Genomic DNA, 16,034 nt, shown 5'->3' on the forward strand with positions numbered 1-16,034 from the left:
TGTTGGTGGTGCTTGGTTGTTTTGCTTAGAGTTTGCTGCTCTTGTCAGTTTCTGTTACTCTGTTCCAATGCTGGCTGGGTAGGTTGATGGTGGTGAGTGCTTTGACTTACGGGGTAGAGATTGTGAAGTGGATGATGGAGTGATCAGTCCATGTGAGTGGTGAGATGGAGTTGTAGTTAATTATGGTTTCAGGCGAAGATTGTGTCTAGAGTGTGTTCTGTGATGTGTTTGAGGTCCGCGAAATGCTGGAAATAACCGAAGTATAACAGACTTACGTGGAGGAGACTGGAGGAGAGGTTGGTGGGGTGTCTTCACGGTGGAAATTGAACTTGCCGAGAAGTATAAAGTCCTTGGAGTTGATGGTGAGGGGGTAGATGAAGTCTGAGATGAGGTTGCTGAATTTGGTCTGCAGACTGGGTGAGTTGTATGCTAGGATACCCTTCAGGGGTTGTCGTTATTTTGTAGGCAGGTGTGCATGTGTTCCATGAAGGGGGTGTCTGAGTTTGTGGTTGTTGCGCTTTTGATGGTATACGATGGCTAGTCCACCTCCAGGTTTGTGAAGGTGGTCTTGATGTGCAATCTTGTATCCCACCAGGATGGCACAGCTATGTCAGTAGAAGTGGGGTTCATCCAGGTTTCCATCAGGAAGAGGAGGTCCAGTATGCTGCTATTGAGGAAGTCCCAGATTTCGATTGTGTGTTTGCTGAGTGAGCAAGTGTTGAGCATGTTTGTGGAACGTCTGTTGTGGTTTATGGTGGGATATTGGTCAGAGAGGGTGGGGTGGGAGTAGGAGTTTGGGTTGATCATAAGGGTGTGTAGTTGCAGGTGAAGTGGCCGTGGGGTCAGGAGAAATGTCTTTCCCTCTATGTGGTGCTGAGAAAATTCTGGGTCTACCTAGTGAAGGGTAGCAGCTGAGTAGTACCAGGGTTTGTTCCGTTCAGAGGTCATGGAGCTGGGTGTCTGCCTTTGGTGTGTACTGGCTACCCTTTGGTGCGCAAGTGGCGCAGACACTTAACATCTGCCGTTTAATAGGTCCTGGGAGGAGGTGAAGGAGTGTAGTGTTGGTAGGCGGGTATACTGAGGGCTGTAAAAAAGACTTTTGAGGGAGTGACAAGTCACAGGAAGAAGACACGGAAGCAGGTAAGAAACGGGGGAAGGTGGCGGGGGGGGGAAGCATGGAATGGGCGTGAAGGGCTGAGGGAGTCTGAAAGGTTGCAAAAAGAGACCAAAATAGGCATAAAGAATACAAGGAGGCAAAAGTAAAGAGAGAACAAAGGCTGTGAGAAGGTCAAAATTAGAGCATGGCACACAGAGAGCACAGAGGGCACACTAAGGCTGATGAAACGGAAAGAGGCTGAAAAAGAGGATGAAAAGATAGCAACGGGCTGAAAAGTGTCAAAAGAGAAAAAGGCTCACAAGTGTAAAGGGAATCTTTAGAGATAAGAGAGGCAGGCCAAGGAGTGAAAAAGAGGCAAAGAGAAAGGAAAAGACCCCAACTAGAGAGGGTGGAGAAGTGGCGAGAAGCATATGTGAGAGTGTGAAAGCTGATGCAGCTGAGGAAGCGAGGCCTGAACTTCGAGGCATAAGACCGGGTCCGAAAGGGCAGAGACTGGTTGGAGGACCAATCCCCGGTGTGTGGAGTGGAGCTGGGCCTAGGTGCAAACTCATCTGAGGACGCTAAAACTGTGGCGTTGATCCAGAATTGCATATGCACTGTACATTGGACCCTCACTTTGGAATCTGCGCCATTGGATTCTGGCAATATTAAAGGACTTCCTGAATCTTGTGTTTGCTGTACATAAGCTTCAGATATGACATAGGATACATAATTATATGAATAGAAATCAAATCCTGTCAGGAACATTGTTTTGACATAGATATATATGTGAATGGTGTAAGTACCAGCTACAGCCCACACACGACTTTTAACCTTCAATGCCACAGGTGCATTTTAGCCTCCATCTACTATGAACTTCTAGGGAAGTCAAATAGGCCAAATGAAGTTCCAATGCACAGCGGTTGTGTTTTGGAATTAAAGTTTTTTTGCTCATCGAAAAACCTATAAGGGTGGTATTATAGTGGGCACTGGAACAGATTAGATAAAAAAAACAGACATATGGCTTCCTCCGTGCTTCTCGTACGGTTCAATGTTAGAAGCCTTGGCATCTTCACCCACAAGCCATTAATTATCATAAGGGAATAAGTCCAGTCGACTTAGCCTTATTCCCTTATGATAATTAATGGCTTGTGAGTGAAGATGCCAGGACTTCTAATATTGGCCCGTACGAGAAGCACTCGCATGGTCATGTCATTATATTTCGGCCCCTCGGCCAGGGTCCGCTCTGGAGGCTCGATCTCGTCCGCCTTCCAACTCAAACAGGAAACCAGACAGGGCTGCCCCCTTTCCCCCTCACTTTTCCTACTTGCCATTGAACCGTTCCTGTTTCACATCAGGAACAATAAACATATCTCTGGGATCAACTTTAATGATTACACGGTCAAGATTACGGCTTACGCCGATGATGTCCTAGTTGTCTCTGAGGAGGCTGATAAGGCCATTCCTGCACTGATGTCTACAATAGACAATTTCTCAAAGGTGTCGGGATATAAACTAAACAAGGATAAAACTGAAGTTAAACTCCTAAACAATATCGGTAGTAAAATTATGGGCGACTCCGGCTTGCCGTGGCAACCCAAAAGCTTTAAATATTTAGGCATCGACTTCGACAAAGACTTAATATCTACTCTCCATGTCAATGAAGCTTCGGTCTATAAGAATATATCCACATTACTAGAAGGATGGTCACCCAAATGCCTCTCTTGGTGGGGCAGGGCCGAAACCCTAAAAATGATGGTGACTCCACTGGTCAATTACCTTGCTCGCATGCTCCCGATGACTTTCTCTCCTGATTTTTTAAACAAGTTGTGTATAAACTTTTTAACTCGTTCTTTTGGCAGGGTAAGAAGACCAGAATATCATTGAGTAAGCTACAGCTTTCTAAAAACAAAGGCGGTCTGGGTCTGCCCAACTTTGGGAACTATCAAACGGCATTTCTCTGTAAGCAAGGAGCTAATTGGTTTACAGGGTATCTAGACTATACACCAATATGGCTGGAAATAGAAAGGTCACTCATTGATAGAATGCCTCTATCTGCTCTCCTCACCATGGACCTATCCCACCTTCCTCATTCAAGATACGTTCTCCTCAACACCAAAAGAGCTCTTCTACGATTAGACCACCTTTATAAGCTTAAGATAAAGAAGTCTAGCATGACCTCTCTTTGGAACAACCCCCTGCTCCGAATCAAAGGTAGTATGCTTTACTGGGAGCCGTGGTCTCACAAAGGTATAAACCTAGTTAAGGACCTCTTTTCAGGTACACAACGCTACCTTTCTCAACTCTCCAAAACCAGTACAACTTAACCCCCATGAACTTCTATGAATTTCTAAGATTGAAATCCCTCCTCTCCTCGCGCTCAATTAAACCCTACGTCCCATCGCTAACTACCCAACTACCTCTGTTATTGAATTCTGGCCACACCGTATCCAGGATATACAAGCTCCTGTCACCTAACCCAAGGAAAGCACATAAACGTAATGAAGCTAAGTGGGAATCCGAACCGAACACCGCTAATATTTCATTTGACTGGGGAAAAATATACAGCACAGCCTTCTCGAATAAAATATCCCCTATCTTATCACAGACTAAATACATGTTGCTCAATAGGTCATACTGGACACCAGAAAAACTTTTCAAACTCCATTTACGAGACAGTCCGAGTTATTGGAACTGCAATTCTGCTGTTGGTGACCTTACACACATGCTCTTCACCTGCCCCACTCTACAGTTATATTGGGGTAGAATTTACCAATGCATAGGCCACATTTTTAACACTCATCCTCCCAGGGAATTATCATATATTTTATTGGGCGTCTTTGATCCAAAATTGGTAAATGACAATGACCGACATTTGATGGATCTCTTTCTTACCCTAGCGTGTAAGGTTATATTGTGCAATTGGATAAATGGCAGCAACGTGCTTTTAGAATATGGCAAGAGTGGCTGTCCTTTCTGAGAGGTGCGGACATCCCGGCACTTCATTCCTCCCCGTGGCGCAAGTCTCATCGGAAACTGTGGAAATCCTTAGACGCCTCAACATTGTCATTTGAACCACCGTGAATCTAGTCTATTGTGAAATATATAGTTCTGTAATGTACCACCATTGTTATGAAGAGGTATGCTGTAATCTTGTCTCACTCCTGATATGCTACTTAATGTTCATCAATTGGACGCACTTGGTATTCTACTATGCCCGAGGTTATTTTTTTTTTATCCTGCGACCCACAAACTATATATGGCTGAATCTATAGGCACTTGAGCACGATGATATAGTATTGTATAGTACAGTATTGTATTGTATAGTATGTATTCTTTTTCGTTAGCTTATAGCTTGCATCTTTTGGCTAGTTTGTATACAATGATTGTCTTGTAACATGTACCAAGATGCCATCTGCACTGTCATTTTATTTCTCCCCTATTCTTTTTCTTTATTTAATGTATGTATTTTCTTTCTTTTTTGTGCGATTTTCTTCAATAAAATTGATTTGAACTAAAAAGAAATTATCATAAGGGAATTTTGTCTTAAAGGTCCACCAGTCCACGAGTGCAGATCAGTAAATCACCCCTTGTTTTCTTTTATGTGCCTCCTACACCCTTTTTGGCTAATCACTAAATGTGGTCCAGATGCTTTTGAGTCACACCCCCGGCCAGGGTGAGGTGTCCTTCCTTTCTATATTGTCCATACAAAGAGCATATATATCTGTTGTGTTAAAATTTGCATACAACTTCGAACCAAAATATCAATGCCTGGGTGTAAAAACAGACGATAATATCTTGTTAAAAATGTCATCCAATTCAAGACAGTTACGTTTTTAGTAGCCAGAATGCTAAGGCATAATTATAAAGTTATCTGATCACTTTAGTAGACTGTTTCTACCATTGTATGTTATGTCACTCTAACTCGACTAAGTTTTGCGCAATTAAAAACACAAATTAAAACACATTCATCAGGACACAAAGGTATTTAAAAAAATATTTGATACGTTTTATAAACCCACTCGGCCACCAATAAAGGGTACACAGTAAACTTAGTCAACGTTTCGGAAAAGAGAAAGGGGGCTCAAAATTATTATAGTTCGATCCCTTATCATCAGAAGTGGGTAGCATAAACATCCCAGATAAATAATACATGATAACCTTCACTCTTTTATCATTTCTCATGAAAACAATATATAAGCAATAGGATTCGGGCTCATATAAACCTTCACACTTCCCCAGGAAGGAAAAGTCCACCCTCCTCGGCAGTGGTCTCGCTGCCCGCTCTTTCTTACTTCCCCGCTGAATTCTCATGCCTCCTCTCGGCTGTGCTTTCACAATGGCTCCGCTCACGCCTTTACTCTTGGAGCCACGCTTTCTGTGCTCTACTCTGGCTTTCTTTCTGATCCTTCTGGGAGGTATGCAGCTGCAACACGGAAGTTGCTAGTGTTGCTTAGGCGTGAGCACGGCCACGCAGGAAAGCGGCGTTTAGGAATGCATATAGGTCCTGTGTAGTCGGCACATGATGAAGATGAGTTACTGCTACTGAGGCGATAAAGATGGATATGATGTCGTTATACGTTCAGAAGTAAACTGGAGTCGCCTTTTTCAATATAAAGAAGCACAGTTGAAGGGCCACTACCTAATATAGGTGTTTAATAAAAACGTTACAATCGAATTGGTGCAGCACACTTTGTGTGTTTATACTTAAGCCATAGTCCTGATGAGGCCCAGAAATTAAGAGGCTGAAACGCGTCGACAACCGTTGGAATGGACACCCTTTGAATTTAGATTTGGTGACAAATAATAATCAGCAGTACAAAGTAGAAGGATCAAAATTACTGATTCCTTTAATACTGCAGTAATAAGGTGTACCTGTATTTTTGAGGAATGCTCTTTAGATAATATGATATAGAGCATCCATACGAACAAGAGGGGCTATTGTGAAACTATATGTAAATGTTTAAATTTTCCCTTTGTTTCACTTTGTAGATGTTTTTTGTAAATGGTGTGTGTGATATGTAAATTATATAACTTTACATATATATATATATATATATATAGTACGTAAATGAATATATAACAAAAAATCTTTTGGAATAAATAAAACAAAAAAGAGACATACATATCCGTTGGATATAATTGATTTGTTGAGATAATGGGTGGTAGGTGACAAAACAAATTGTAACAGATTCAATCTAGATAAAGTTCTTAGGTTGGATGGGTAATTCATAAACCTGTCCTGAACAATCTTTGAAATTAATTGGTCCCATAGCGTCACTTTTTGTGTTGATATGCTGTTCCCTGTCGGGCACGCTGTTGCTATACTGTAATTTGCTGCCCACCTTTGTTGTGTTTTGCTGCCCTTCTGCCGTGTACTGTCTAACCGCTTGTTAGCACCCCTCCCTCCCCCCTGTGCGCTCTCTGTTCCTTCTTTCTGGGCCCCCTGTGTCTCGGTACTTGTCCTCGTTTGTGGAGAGAGTGGGAAATGGATTTGGAAACCGTTGCCGTATGTCATGCTAGAATGCCATACATTTGAGCAGTCACTTGGTGTCACTGTTGCTCCACAGTGAAAGAGAACCTAGCATCTCAGTGACTGCTTTCAGTAATAGAAGTTATTTAGAGCCGTGGTTCCCAAACTTTTGACTTCTGGGGACCCCCATTGAGTCACTGCTGGAAGCCGGGGACCACCCCAAGCAATTTTTACAATTTAAATTTCAAACATTAAAACAGTAATTCGCAAAAAAGACACAAACAGATGCACCCAAAAGAAATACTCAAATTACTAAAGATTGTATTATCTTATATTGAAAAAATTATCAATAATTGAAAATGTTAATGGGAAGGTTGGTGCTGCATCTCAGTGACTAACTTTACAATTTTTAGATGTATTTAGCAGCATGTTGCCACTGCCAGGGCCGAACTGGAAACTCAAAGTAGCCCTAGCAAATGTTGTCAGATCAGTCCCCGTACGGTGCACTCCAAGTGCTACGAGTGAGCCTGACCACTACAAAGGGGGCTTTGGTGGGCTCTCTTTCCCCCCCCCCCCCCCCCAGAAAATTTGGGGGAAAATGGTGCATTCTACAACATATTTGTCATTATATATTTAATTGTACTAGCTTTTAAAGCATAGTAAATGACTACCTTACTGTGCACCAGGATACGAAAATCTTTGTTCGGGCTCTTCAATTATTCCCTCACTGTCTCCCTCCAACAGTGCCTCTCATCTCTTCATAGCTCCTATGTCCTATGTACTTCATTTGTTTTATAGCGCCTCTCTTACAAGTGTCGGGTGTCAGAGCAATTTACATCACACACATACAGAGACAATACATCATACTTGTGTAAATAGGCACAGGGGACTACACAGTGTAGGATTCACGTCATCCATACTGGTAGGCATTTTTAAGAGTGCTTGGTCTGGAGAAGCAGAAATTAAGAATTCAGAACATAACGGTGGTTAGCATTGACTTTAATAATAAGAATATATTTCTAACCAAACAAACCTTTTTTAGCAGCATCCTGATAATGATAGACAGGGGAAAAACCTGACTTACTAACTTGTACCATGCATTTTACAGTCAGCTCTGTGATGGCCATTCATAGCTCGCTGTGCTAGATTACAATTGTAATTTATGAACTGCACAATAGCATAAGAATCTCTGTGACAAAAGCACTAACCTGCTGAGCTGAGCATATAAAATACTGTTGTTTTAAATGCATGGTACATGTTCTTTGCAGCATGCATATTAACCATCTGCGATACTGTAGATGAATCAAAGCTGCCGCTGGACAAAACTCCCTTCTCTCTCCTGCAGGTACATTGATCACCGGAGTTATCTTGACACTTGTATTGTTGCCTGAAAACTGCTGATTATTCAAGGAGCTTTGCAGTGCTTTAAAACTGCTGCAGGCAGACCCCCTTAAAATGTGTAACAGACCACAGTTTGGGAACCACTAATTTAGAGGACTGTTAAAATAAGCAGGCTTTTATTCAAGTTCACTATACTTTCCGATTCTAGTCCAGTTATTTTCACACCAAGTTTACCCCTCAGTGATACAAATGTTAAATATTCTCACGCCCCAATTGTGCATTTTACTAGAGCCTCAGAAGTGTCTTTGATGTGCCCTTATTGTATTGGTATAGCTCTCAAAACTATGCAAGGGATATTCTACACAATATCGACAAAATATTTTGGGGAAATGAGGTTGGGGCTCTCCAGGTGTATACCCAGATATATAGATAAATTGGTTATTGCCGCCAGTTAACATCGTTGTTGTGGTATGTTTTTGCCAGTTGCATACCTCAGAAAATGTCCTACTACTCAGCTGCGTCCCATGCAGGTAAGAGCGGTGGGGTGGATTTTGACAGTCTCCGCCGAAGGCAAATTATTTATTTAATTTTCCCTCATCGTCGTCTGTTGGAATCACCCCCCCCCCCCCCCCCCGGCCTCACCGCCCCACCACTCTTACCTGCTCGGTTTAGGCTGTTGCTACTCGATATTACAGTGTGAATACTTATACCATCTGTGGTATATGTTTCTTTTAACTGTGTACCGCTGCTTTTGATTTGGCCCCTGGTTGCAGACCCAAAGTTGGGCATCATCATAAAAGGGTGTGTGGCTCCTTATTTTAAACGAATTGCTTGTTGTCCCATATCTACCTAACTATGCCTGGGAAGGGGAGAGGGAACTTTATATGAGAATACTGAATACAGTCTCCCTAGTTAATCATATATACTCATGGGTATCCTATAGGCCAATTAATTTTCCAAGTACAGCAAACCTTTTGAAAGTTTAAAGTGAATGAGAACCCACTAGAGAAAATATATTTTTTGTTCATTTAGACCCTCACCCACTCTATTAGTGGCACACTTCATCATCGGTCTCATCCTGGACCCTATAAACCAGAATGCACTCAACTATGTTCCTGGAAGCATTTAGGATTATGTCTGATGGGGTGTCTAGAAATTGGACAATATGGTTGCATAAGGGTATTAATGCAGGAAATGAATACCCTTAAGCACCTACAGCGTCTAATCTTTTAACATTACTGAAGACACCCAATAGTAAAGGGAAACTGGGTTGCCCTGATGTATTTTTATCCTAGAACCGTACATTTGACATTATCCTTAGTGGTCCCTGGAACATGGTTGAGTCCATCCTGGTTTATATGTTCCAGAATGAGGCCCAGTGATGAAGAGTGTAGTGCCTTGTCCAGGGGAGGGGCCGTAGCTTGGAAGCTGCTGTTTGCAACCCTGGATGCCAGGTGGATTAAGAATGAGGGCTGCCGCCCTGGAGCAGCATGTGTAAGGGAAGAGTAGTGGATTGTGACCCATGGAACCAGCGCATCGACTCAGACACACAAACCCAGAAGCACAGAGACCTGCAGCTGGACTCAGGAAAACTTAACATGCCACCAGGGGAGCACTGTGAACACCTTCCGCCTTACCCCGAGCATCCAAACTTTTGCTCACCATCTGACAGCTGACTCGTGCCCAGCCCTTCCGTATTGTAATTTAAGCGACAGCAGGTAAAACTGATTACTGGGTCCTCGAGCATCAGGGGGAGCTTGTTCTGACTGATGTGCTAAGTTTCTGTGATACTCTGACTTCTATAAAGCCATTGTGGAACTTATAAGACTTGTACTCGCTAGCAGGTCCAAACCTGAATGTTGCCTTACATGAAAGGGAAATAACCACCGTCATTAGATAGGGAAGTGGGACTCAAAAACTAGAGTGCCGGCCTTACAAGAGCGTGTGTTAAACCGTATTTCATTCTGTTCATATATACATACTTTTCAGAAAAGCAATTATCTGACTGGACCTTCATTATTTGGGTTGCTCCGCATGTTTTTGAATAATGAGCCTGTATACTCCTTGAACCTACACCCCTTTCCCCCACCACACCACCCCCCCAAAGAAGCCATGGACAGCTCGACCCATGCTATACCACCAAGTAAAGTGCTGAAGGGCTAGACCATGGTCCTGTTGCTCGGATCCCGTAGTAGGTCGGATGCCTGGGCATCAGGAGTGAAAGTCTTCAACCCCCATGATTGGGCCCAGTAACTCAAGCGTGCCTGTGGCTCCCTAAAAGGGATTCTGACTTCCTGTTTCTAATTGTTATGCTTTCCTGATTTTATTAGATAAATGTGCTGATTTTTAAAATGTATATCTTTGAATGTTTCTAAATTTTAAGGTAATTAAAAGGTTATTAAATCTGCTTATGTTCAATATGCTTCATTGTTATAATGCATAGTATTATGGGTTGCTCCCTGAAATAAACTATTTCTTACATCCTTTGAGTCCTCAAGGGCAATCTTTCATCTTCCTTTTCGTGAGTGACAAAGGACGACACAAATGTGACGAGACAAGCTATGTCTAAGCTGGGGAAGGGATTAACTGTCTCTGGGTACTTCATAAATTCACCAGTGTCTTCACCACGGCTTCCTGTGGTGAAATCAGTAATATGTACGATCTTCACGCTAAATCTGAGGCATTAATCTCTCTGGACAGTGGGCTGGAGGCATACTTTTGTAATACTCACCCATTTGGGTTGGAGGCCACACAGTGGTGACCTTTTTTTCTCTCACTTATTGTTATAATAGGAGACTGAGGAATACAGCTTGCTTCAGTTCAGTACTCTAGTTTGATTTTGCACGCTGCGAGGACTTCAAAAATGTTGGGTTGCACTGGGGAAATCTGCCCTTCGATAGCTCTAGTCAGCCTCGTTCTGGCCTATCCCACCATTGGCCTTACAGGAGTATTTACTCACCTCGAGGCATCCCCGACCTCTGCTAAGTGCTTCTTGGAGAATAACATCCCCTGCCTCTCCCTAACTAGGGATGGATAGCTGGAGTACGATTCATAAGGATGCGCCCCCTCAACAGCTCCACGCTTGCATTGCTACTCAGAAAACATGTTAATTTCAAGCATGCAGTCTCACTCACTACTATACTCTAATGAACCCAGCTTTGACTTGCACCATCTATGGCTACAAACTTTGCGACTCACGCTGCAACATGCTCACCAGTCGTCTGGAACATCTGCGCCGCTCCATTCATGAATGTCCTTACTTTGCAGCACAGTTGGTTATATAAGTCACACTGTGCTTAAGTTAAGCTGGTGGTTTCCGGTGCTCGGCACCGCCACTTAATTGTGAACACGGGCGATTGTGACAGTCTGCCACATGGTAGTGCGGTCTGGCTAATTTAGAGATGACCACAACAGTAGTTTATTAATAATTAAATATACAATAAAATGGCCATTACCTGCTGCCCAAGCCATTCTTATAATTTGAGGACCTGAAATAGTCTGAATTGTCCCATGTGTAGGAGTGTGATGGTTAGTAGTTGTGGTGTTACTATAATTGGCAGCATGACAAAGGCAGTGTGTGGTGCAAGCTTCAGTGGCCTGCCGACTAGATCCTTGGCACTTTTTGTTAAATACAAATTAAGCACTGAAGTCAGATTTATATCCCCGTAGGCAATATGATATGAGGAAGGTTAAAAGGGGTACTACTTGGCTAATACTACCAAATGGGGAAACTCATTGTACTTGGTCGCAGTGGTCACAGCCTCTAAAACAGGACACATCAGAGAGCTATGATCACAGCCAGCATTCATTGTTTCCTACCACTTGAGTATATCTGTAACCACAAGGTTGCCTGGGTGATTAGAGAATAAAATTTAGCAGCGGTAAGCACAAGGTGAATAGTTTGCAAAGCAAGACAAAATGTATCTCTGCTAAAAAAACAACAACAACGTGAGTAACACTTACCTTATTTCAATAGTCCCCAAAGTACATCATGGTCCTCTAGTAACATGGTGAAAGGTTGCTGTTAGCATCCACTCTCACGAAAATATAAACTGTTCGTTTGGGTGCCCAAATGTGTGTGTAATAAAAATGAAAAACTGCAATTTCCAGGCAAAAAAGTGCTGTTTTTGTTTTAAAACATTACAAGGTTTATTTGAGGGACCCGAGTTTGTTTATCTAAAAAGAAAAGCTTGTATTTGATGTGTATATTTTCAGCAACTGATTAGCTGATGTTTGAAGGCAAAATTACTGCACTTCCCAAATTGTTCATAAAATTGGCACCCTGTTAACAAAATCCAGCTAGAGGTCTTTTTGTCCCAAGGCATGCAGTCTGAACTCCCTTCTCGCTCGACTGAGCAACTTTAGTACTCTGATACATTGGTATAGGTTTATTTGCATTTCTGAGGTGGAGCTCACTGCCTAGAGATTTTAATCCAATACTAAAAATCAAACGTCTAAATTCATTCTTGGCATAAATGTAATTTGTTTCCGTGGTGGGAAAACAATGTATGTGATTCAACTTGCCTCGATTATCTCTATGCTGTGCATATGTTGGTATATAGCCATTGAATATATTAGTACTGTATAATATTAGATTGATGATGTGACAATTTCTCAAAAATGCAATACTTTGTGGAATGCAGGGTTTTAGAAGTCAATGAGCAAAACAAGAAACCAACAAATGTCCTTGCATAGAATGTCTTGCCTGTATATAATTTTTGAATTTTCTAGTGGATAGAATGACAAGAAAGTCATAGTAAACTTTAAGTTTAAATATTTTGATTTGTTTTCTCCTTCTTGTAGGCATTCACGGTTCAGGAACTATGTTGCAGAACTGGAGTCGTGCAGACCAGAGAGAGTTGCTGTGGATTATGGGGACTATCATCCTTTGAAACTCATCACAGTAAGATCTCTGTTGTACTTTACTGGCTCTGAACTGTGCCCCATCTGTATTGTGTTTTTTTTTGTCATAAATCGTTTTTTTGCCAATACAAGTGGCTTCGGATCCCTCTGTCGCCGAATTCTTCATCACTGATGTTTTTGGAGACTATCATCCTTTGAAACTCATCACAGTAAGATCTCTGTTGTACTTTACTGGCTCTAAACTGTGCCCCATCTGTATTGTGTTTTTTTGTTGTTGTCATAAATCGTTTTTTTGCCAATACAAGTGGCTTTGGATCACTCTGTCGCCGAATTCTTTATCACTGATGTTTTTGGAATAGTGCTGAGATCATGATATTAACACTGTAAATTGTGCTACCATCTATGCCTTTTTGAATGTGTTTTATTACCTTTGCTCTGGTTAGTGTCACAATAGCAAAATGCTATATCCTTCTACGATCAGATAACGTTAAATCTGTTTACAGTTGCATTTATTAAATATGTCGTATGCAGTATTGATTTTTCGATTTATGTAAATTTCATAATCCATTACACCCGCTGCAAAGGTTTTCAAAACGTATTTTAGAGATACATGTAGAGAAATATTTAATGATGGTGTGTCTGCTACAAGGTAATTCACATTCTATGTAAAAAAGTGGCCTTTGCCATTTTATCTCCTATAGGTATCTTCACATCCTTCTATAGGAAAAAACAACTGAAGAGAATCTCACCAGACTAGGCAAAATTATAGCTTTACTCCGGGAACTGGCTCTGCTTGATTTAATGTAAATATGTTTAGTAGTTTTTGAGATGTTCGTGTTATGAAGGTGTCTTCAGAACTCCTGAAATTCATGCGACTTGCTTGTCAAGTTAGAGAAATCTCTGATACTTAGGCTCCTTATTTTTAAAAGAAAATACTCCAATCTGATTGTATGGAAGAGCTTTCTCTGCCGTGTCCATTTTTGTCTTCTGACTCAAAACAGATTATAAAGACACACAACTCTGATTGGCTGACTGCAACTTGAAAAAAATGTTGCAGTCACCAGATGCAGGGACTCCATCCCTGCATCCTGAAATTGTAAAATGAAGGAGACAATGAGGGCCACAAGGTCAGCAAACCCTCCCTTGAGGTCAACAAACCCCCAGTAATGGATCGTGGATGCATTTTGTACCTTCCACAGGGTTTGCATACCCGGTACTGGATCCACAGACCCTTGGGTGGTCCAACAAGGACCCCTACCTTGTTTCCTGTTGGTTTGTAAAACCAAAATGTGATGTACGACCCTCCCCCCACCTCCCCTCCCCCCAAAAATAATAAAGGAGGCCAGTCTCTGCTTGGCTGCCCAAAGGTCTTGCATAAGGGGTGGGGCACTTTGCCACCAGCTGTGCATTCGTCACCGGGCCTGGGCGAAAGGGAATGATTCCAATGCAGTTACGTTTAGTATATCGTTTCAAAAACACATTCACTTAAAGAAAAACTACAGTTAGAGGGAAGTTATGGTTAGTGTTAGAAATTAGATTGTTGGTTGTCTGGGTTTTCAGCCCTGATAAAGGAACAGCCACAATCCCTGGCAGCAATGGTGGCTGCTATCTGGAAGCAGCAGTGGGACGGGGTGGGGTGGATCGGGTTAAATAAAATGAAAAAAAATAACTTTTTGGCCGCCGCCACCTCCTCGCCTGTGTCCTCTTCCTGGCTCCTTGGGGGAAACAGGAAGCAGGAAGCACCAGGGCTCCCACACTCCCCGCAGCCAGTCACAATGCTGCAATGCAACAATGGGATTGGTCTGAGCGTTGTGACATGGCGCTCAGCCAGGGGGTGGAGGGGTGGGCATGTTCTCCACGCAGACTGTAATGCAGCTGCATGAAGTACATGCTATGTGCTCACAACTGTTCGGCCATCACTCATGCGCCAATATGCGACGTTACAGCTCATGCGATACATCGCATGCCATTACAACATGGTTGTTACAACGACTGCGTTGTTACATCGCACAACATTACAACGCAAGTTGTTACAACGGCTTGCTGTAGGAGGCACTTTTTGTTGGAATAGTAGAATTTACTATTCCAACTCCAGTCTGTGTAACAGTAGGGATGGTGTTGGATTTTAAATCCACCACTTTCTGCCCCCTACAGCAAGTCATTGTAACGACTTGCTCTGTAATGGTTTGCGATGTAACAACGCAGTCGTCGTAACGACCGCGATATAATGGAATGCGTGGTAGCACATTTGTTGTAAACGATGTCTCCCCTCATGCTCACATAGGGAGTACAGAACACTCCTGACCCCTGCTCTGAGAGCAAGTAGACACCGCCCCACAAAGACGCCGCACAGGGAAATAATTAAATTCCACACCAATTTAGAAAAAAAGAGTAAATTCCAATAAACAATTTGACACCAAAATGCCAAAATTCAATTCATGAATTTTTGAAGTTATTAGTAACAACTAGCTTTTAAAAGATCAGTGTAACAAGCACTGACATCTAGTCGCACAAGACCGGGTCAAAGTTCAAAAACATGGCACAGGATGGCGCACAGGTTTGATACAAGGAGTTGATTGGGCCTGATCGGGGCTTCTTTTCGGACTTAGAATACATTTTGAATGAAAACACTCTGAGAAGGTAAAGTTTAGCGGGGCAAGGCTGCAGGCGGTGTCCAAGAAAGAAACATCGTGGTCGGGGAGCCTCTGGATGAAGACACAAGTGAAGATTTCTACATTCAAATTTAGTTGCTTTTTTGGAAGTTGAAAATGTCCAGCGGGATGATGCAAGAGGGTGTAGCCAATTAGAGTTCCAGGATGCCAGATACCCATTTTGTGAAGGACCTTTAAACACGATCTGCAGCTGCGGAGAAGAACATAGTGGGAGCATCTGCGAAGTCGTGCTATCCGGCGATGAACTCTGGGCAGATATATAGAGCAGCAGGATAGTCTGTCTTCTCTCAGTTCTCAGAACAGTTTTTAGCCAAAATAATTCTAAGTGTAAGTTTTGGATTTTGGTTATCTGAGCACTTTTAGCACCCCGCCAGTTGATGGCCCATTCAGGCACACCTAATCCCTCTGTTGTGTGACTATCTGGGAGGAATAAAGTCCAACTGCCAACTACACACAGTAATGTGACATAGGACAGGCTGCAGACACCAAATCGCATGGGCAGAAAAACGCCAACCTTCTAAAACTGGCATTTTCAAAATTGTAATTTAAAATCTGACTTTACCATAAAAGATAATTTTTTATTACAGTT

At 42.4% G+C, this 16,034-nt stretch overlaps 1 protein-coding gene across 1 annotated transcript in view; it reads left to right on the forward strand.

Moving 5' to 3' along the window:
• Window positions 1-16,034, forward strand: part of VPS35L (VPS35 endosomal protein sorting factor like) — a 495,721-nt gene that overhangs the window by 15,706 nt on the left and 463,981 nt on the right. The window contains exon 2 of the mRNA XM_086940786.1: window positions 12,714-12,813. Within this exon, the coding sequence (XP_086796912.1) occupies window positions 12,714-12,813 (100 nt within the window). The remainder of the gene's footprint in view (window positions 1-12,713; window positions 12,814-16,034) is intronic.

This window comes from Lissotriton vulgaris, chromosome 10 (assembly GCF_964263255.1).
Source record: "Lissotriton vulgaris chromosome 10, aLisVul1.2, whole genome shotgun sequence".
NCBI lineage: Eukaryota > Metazoa > Chordata > Amphibia > Caudata > Salamandridae > Lissotriton > Lissotriton vulgaris.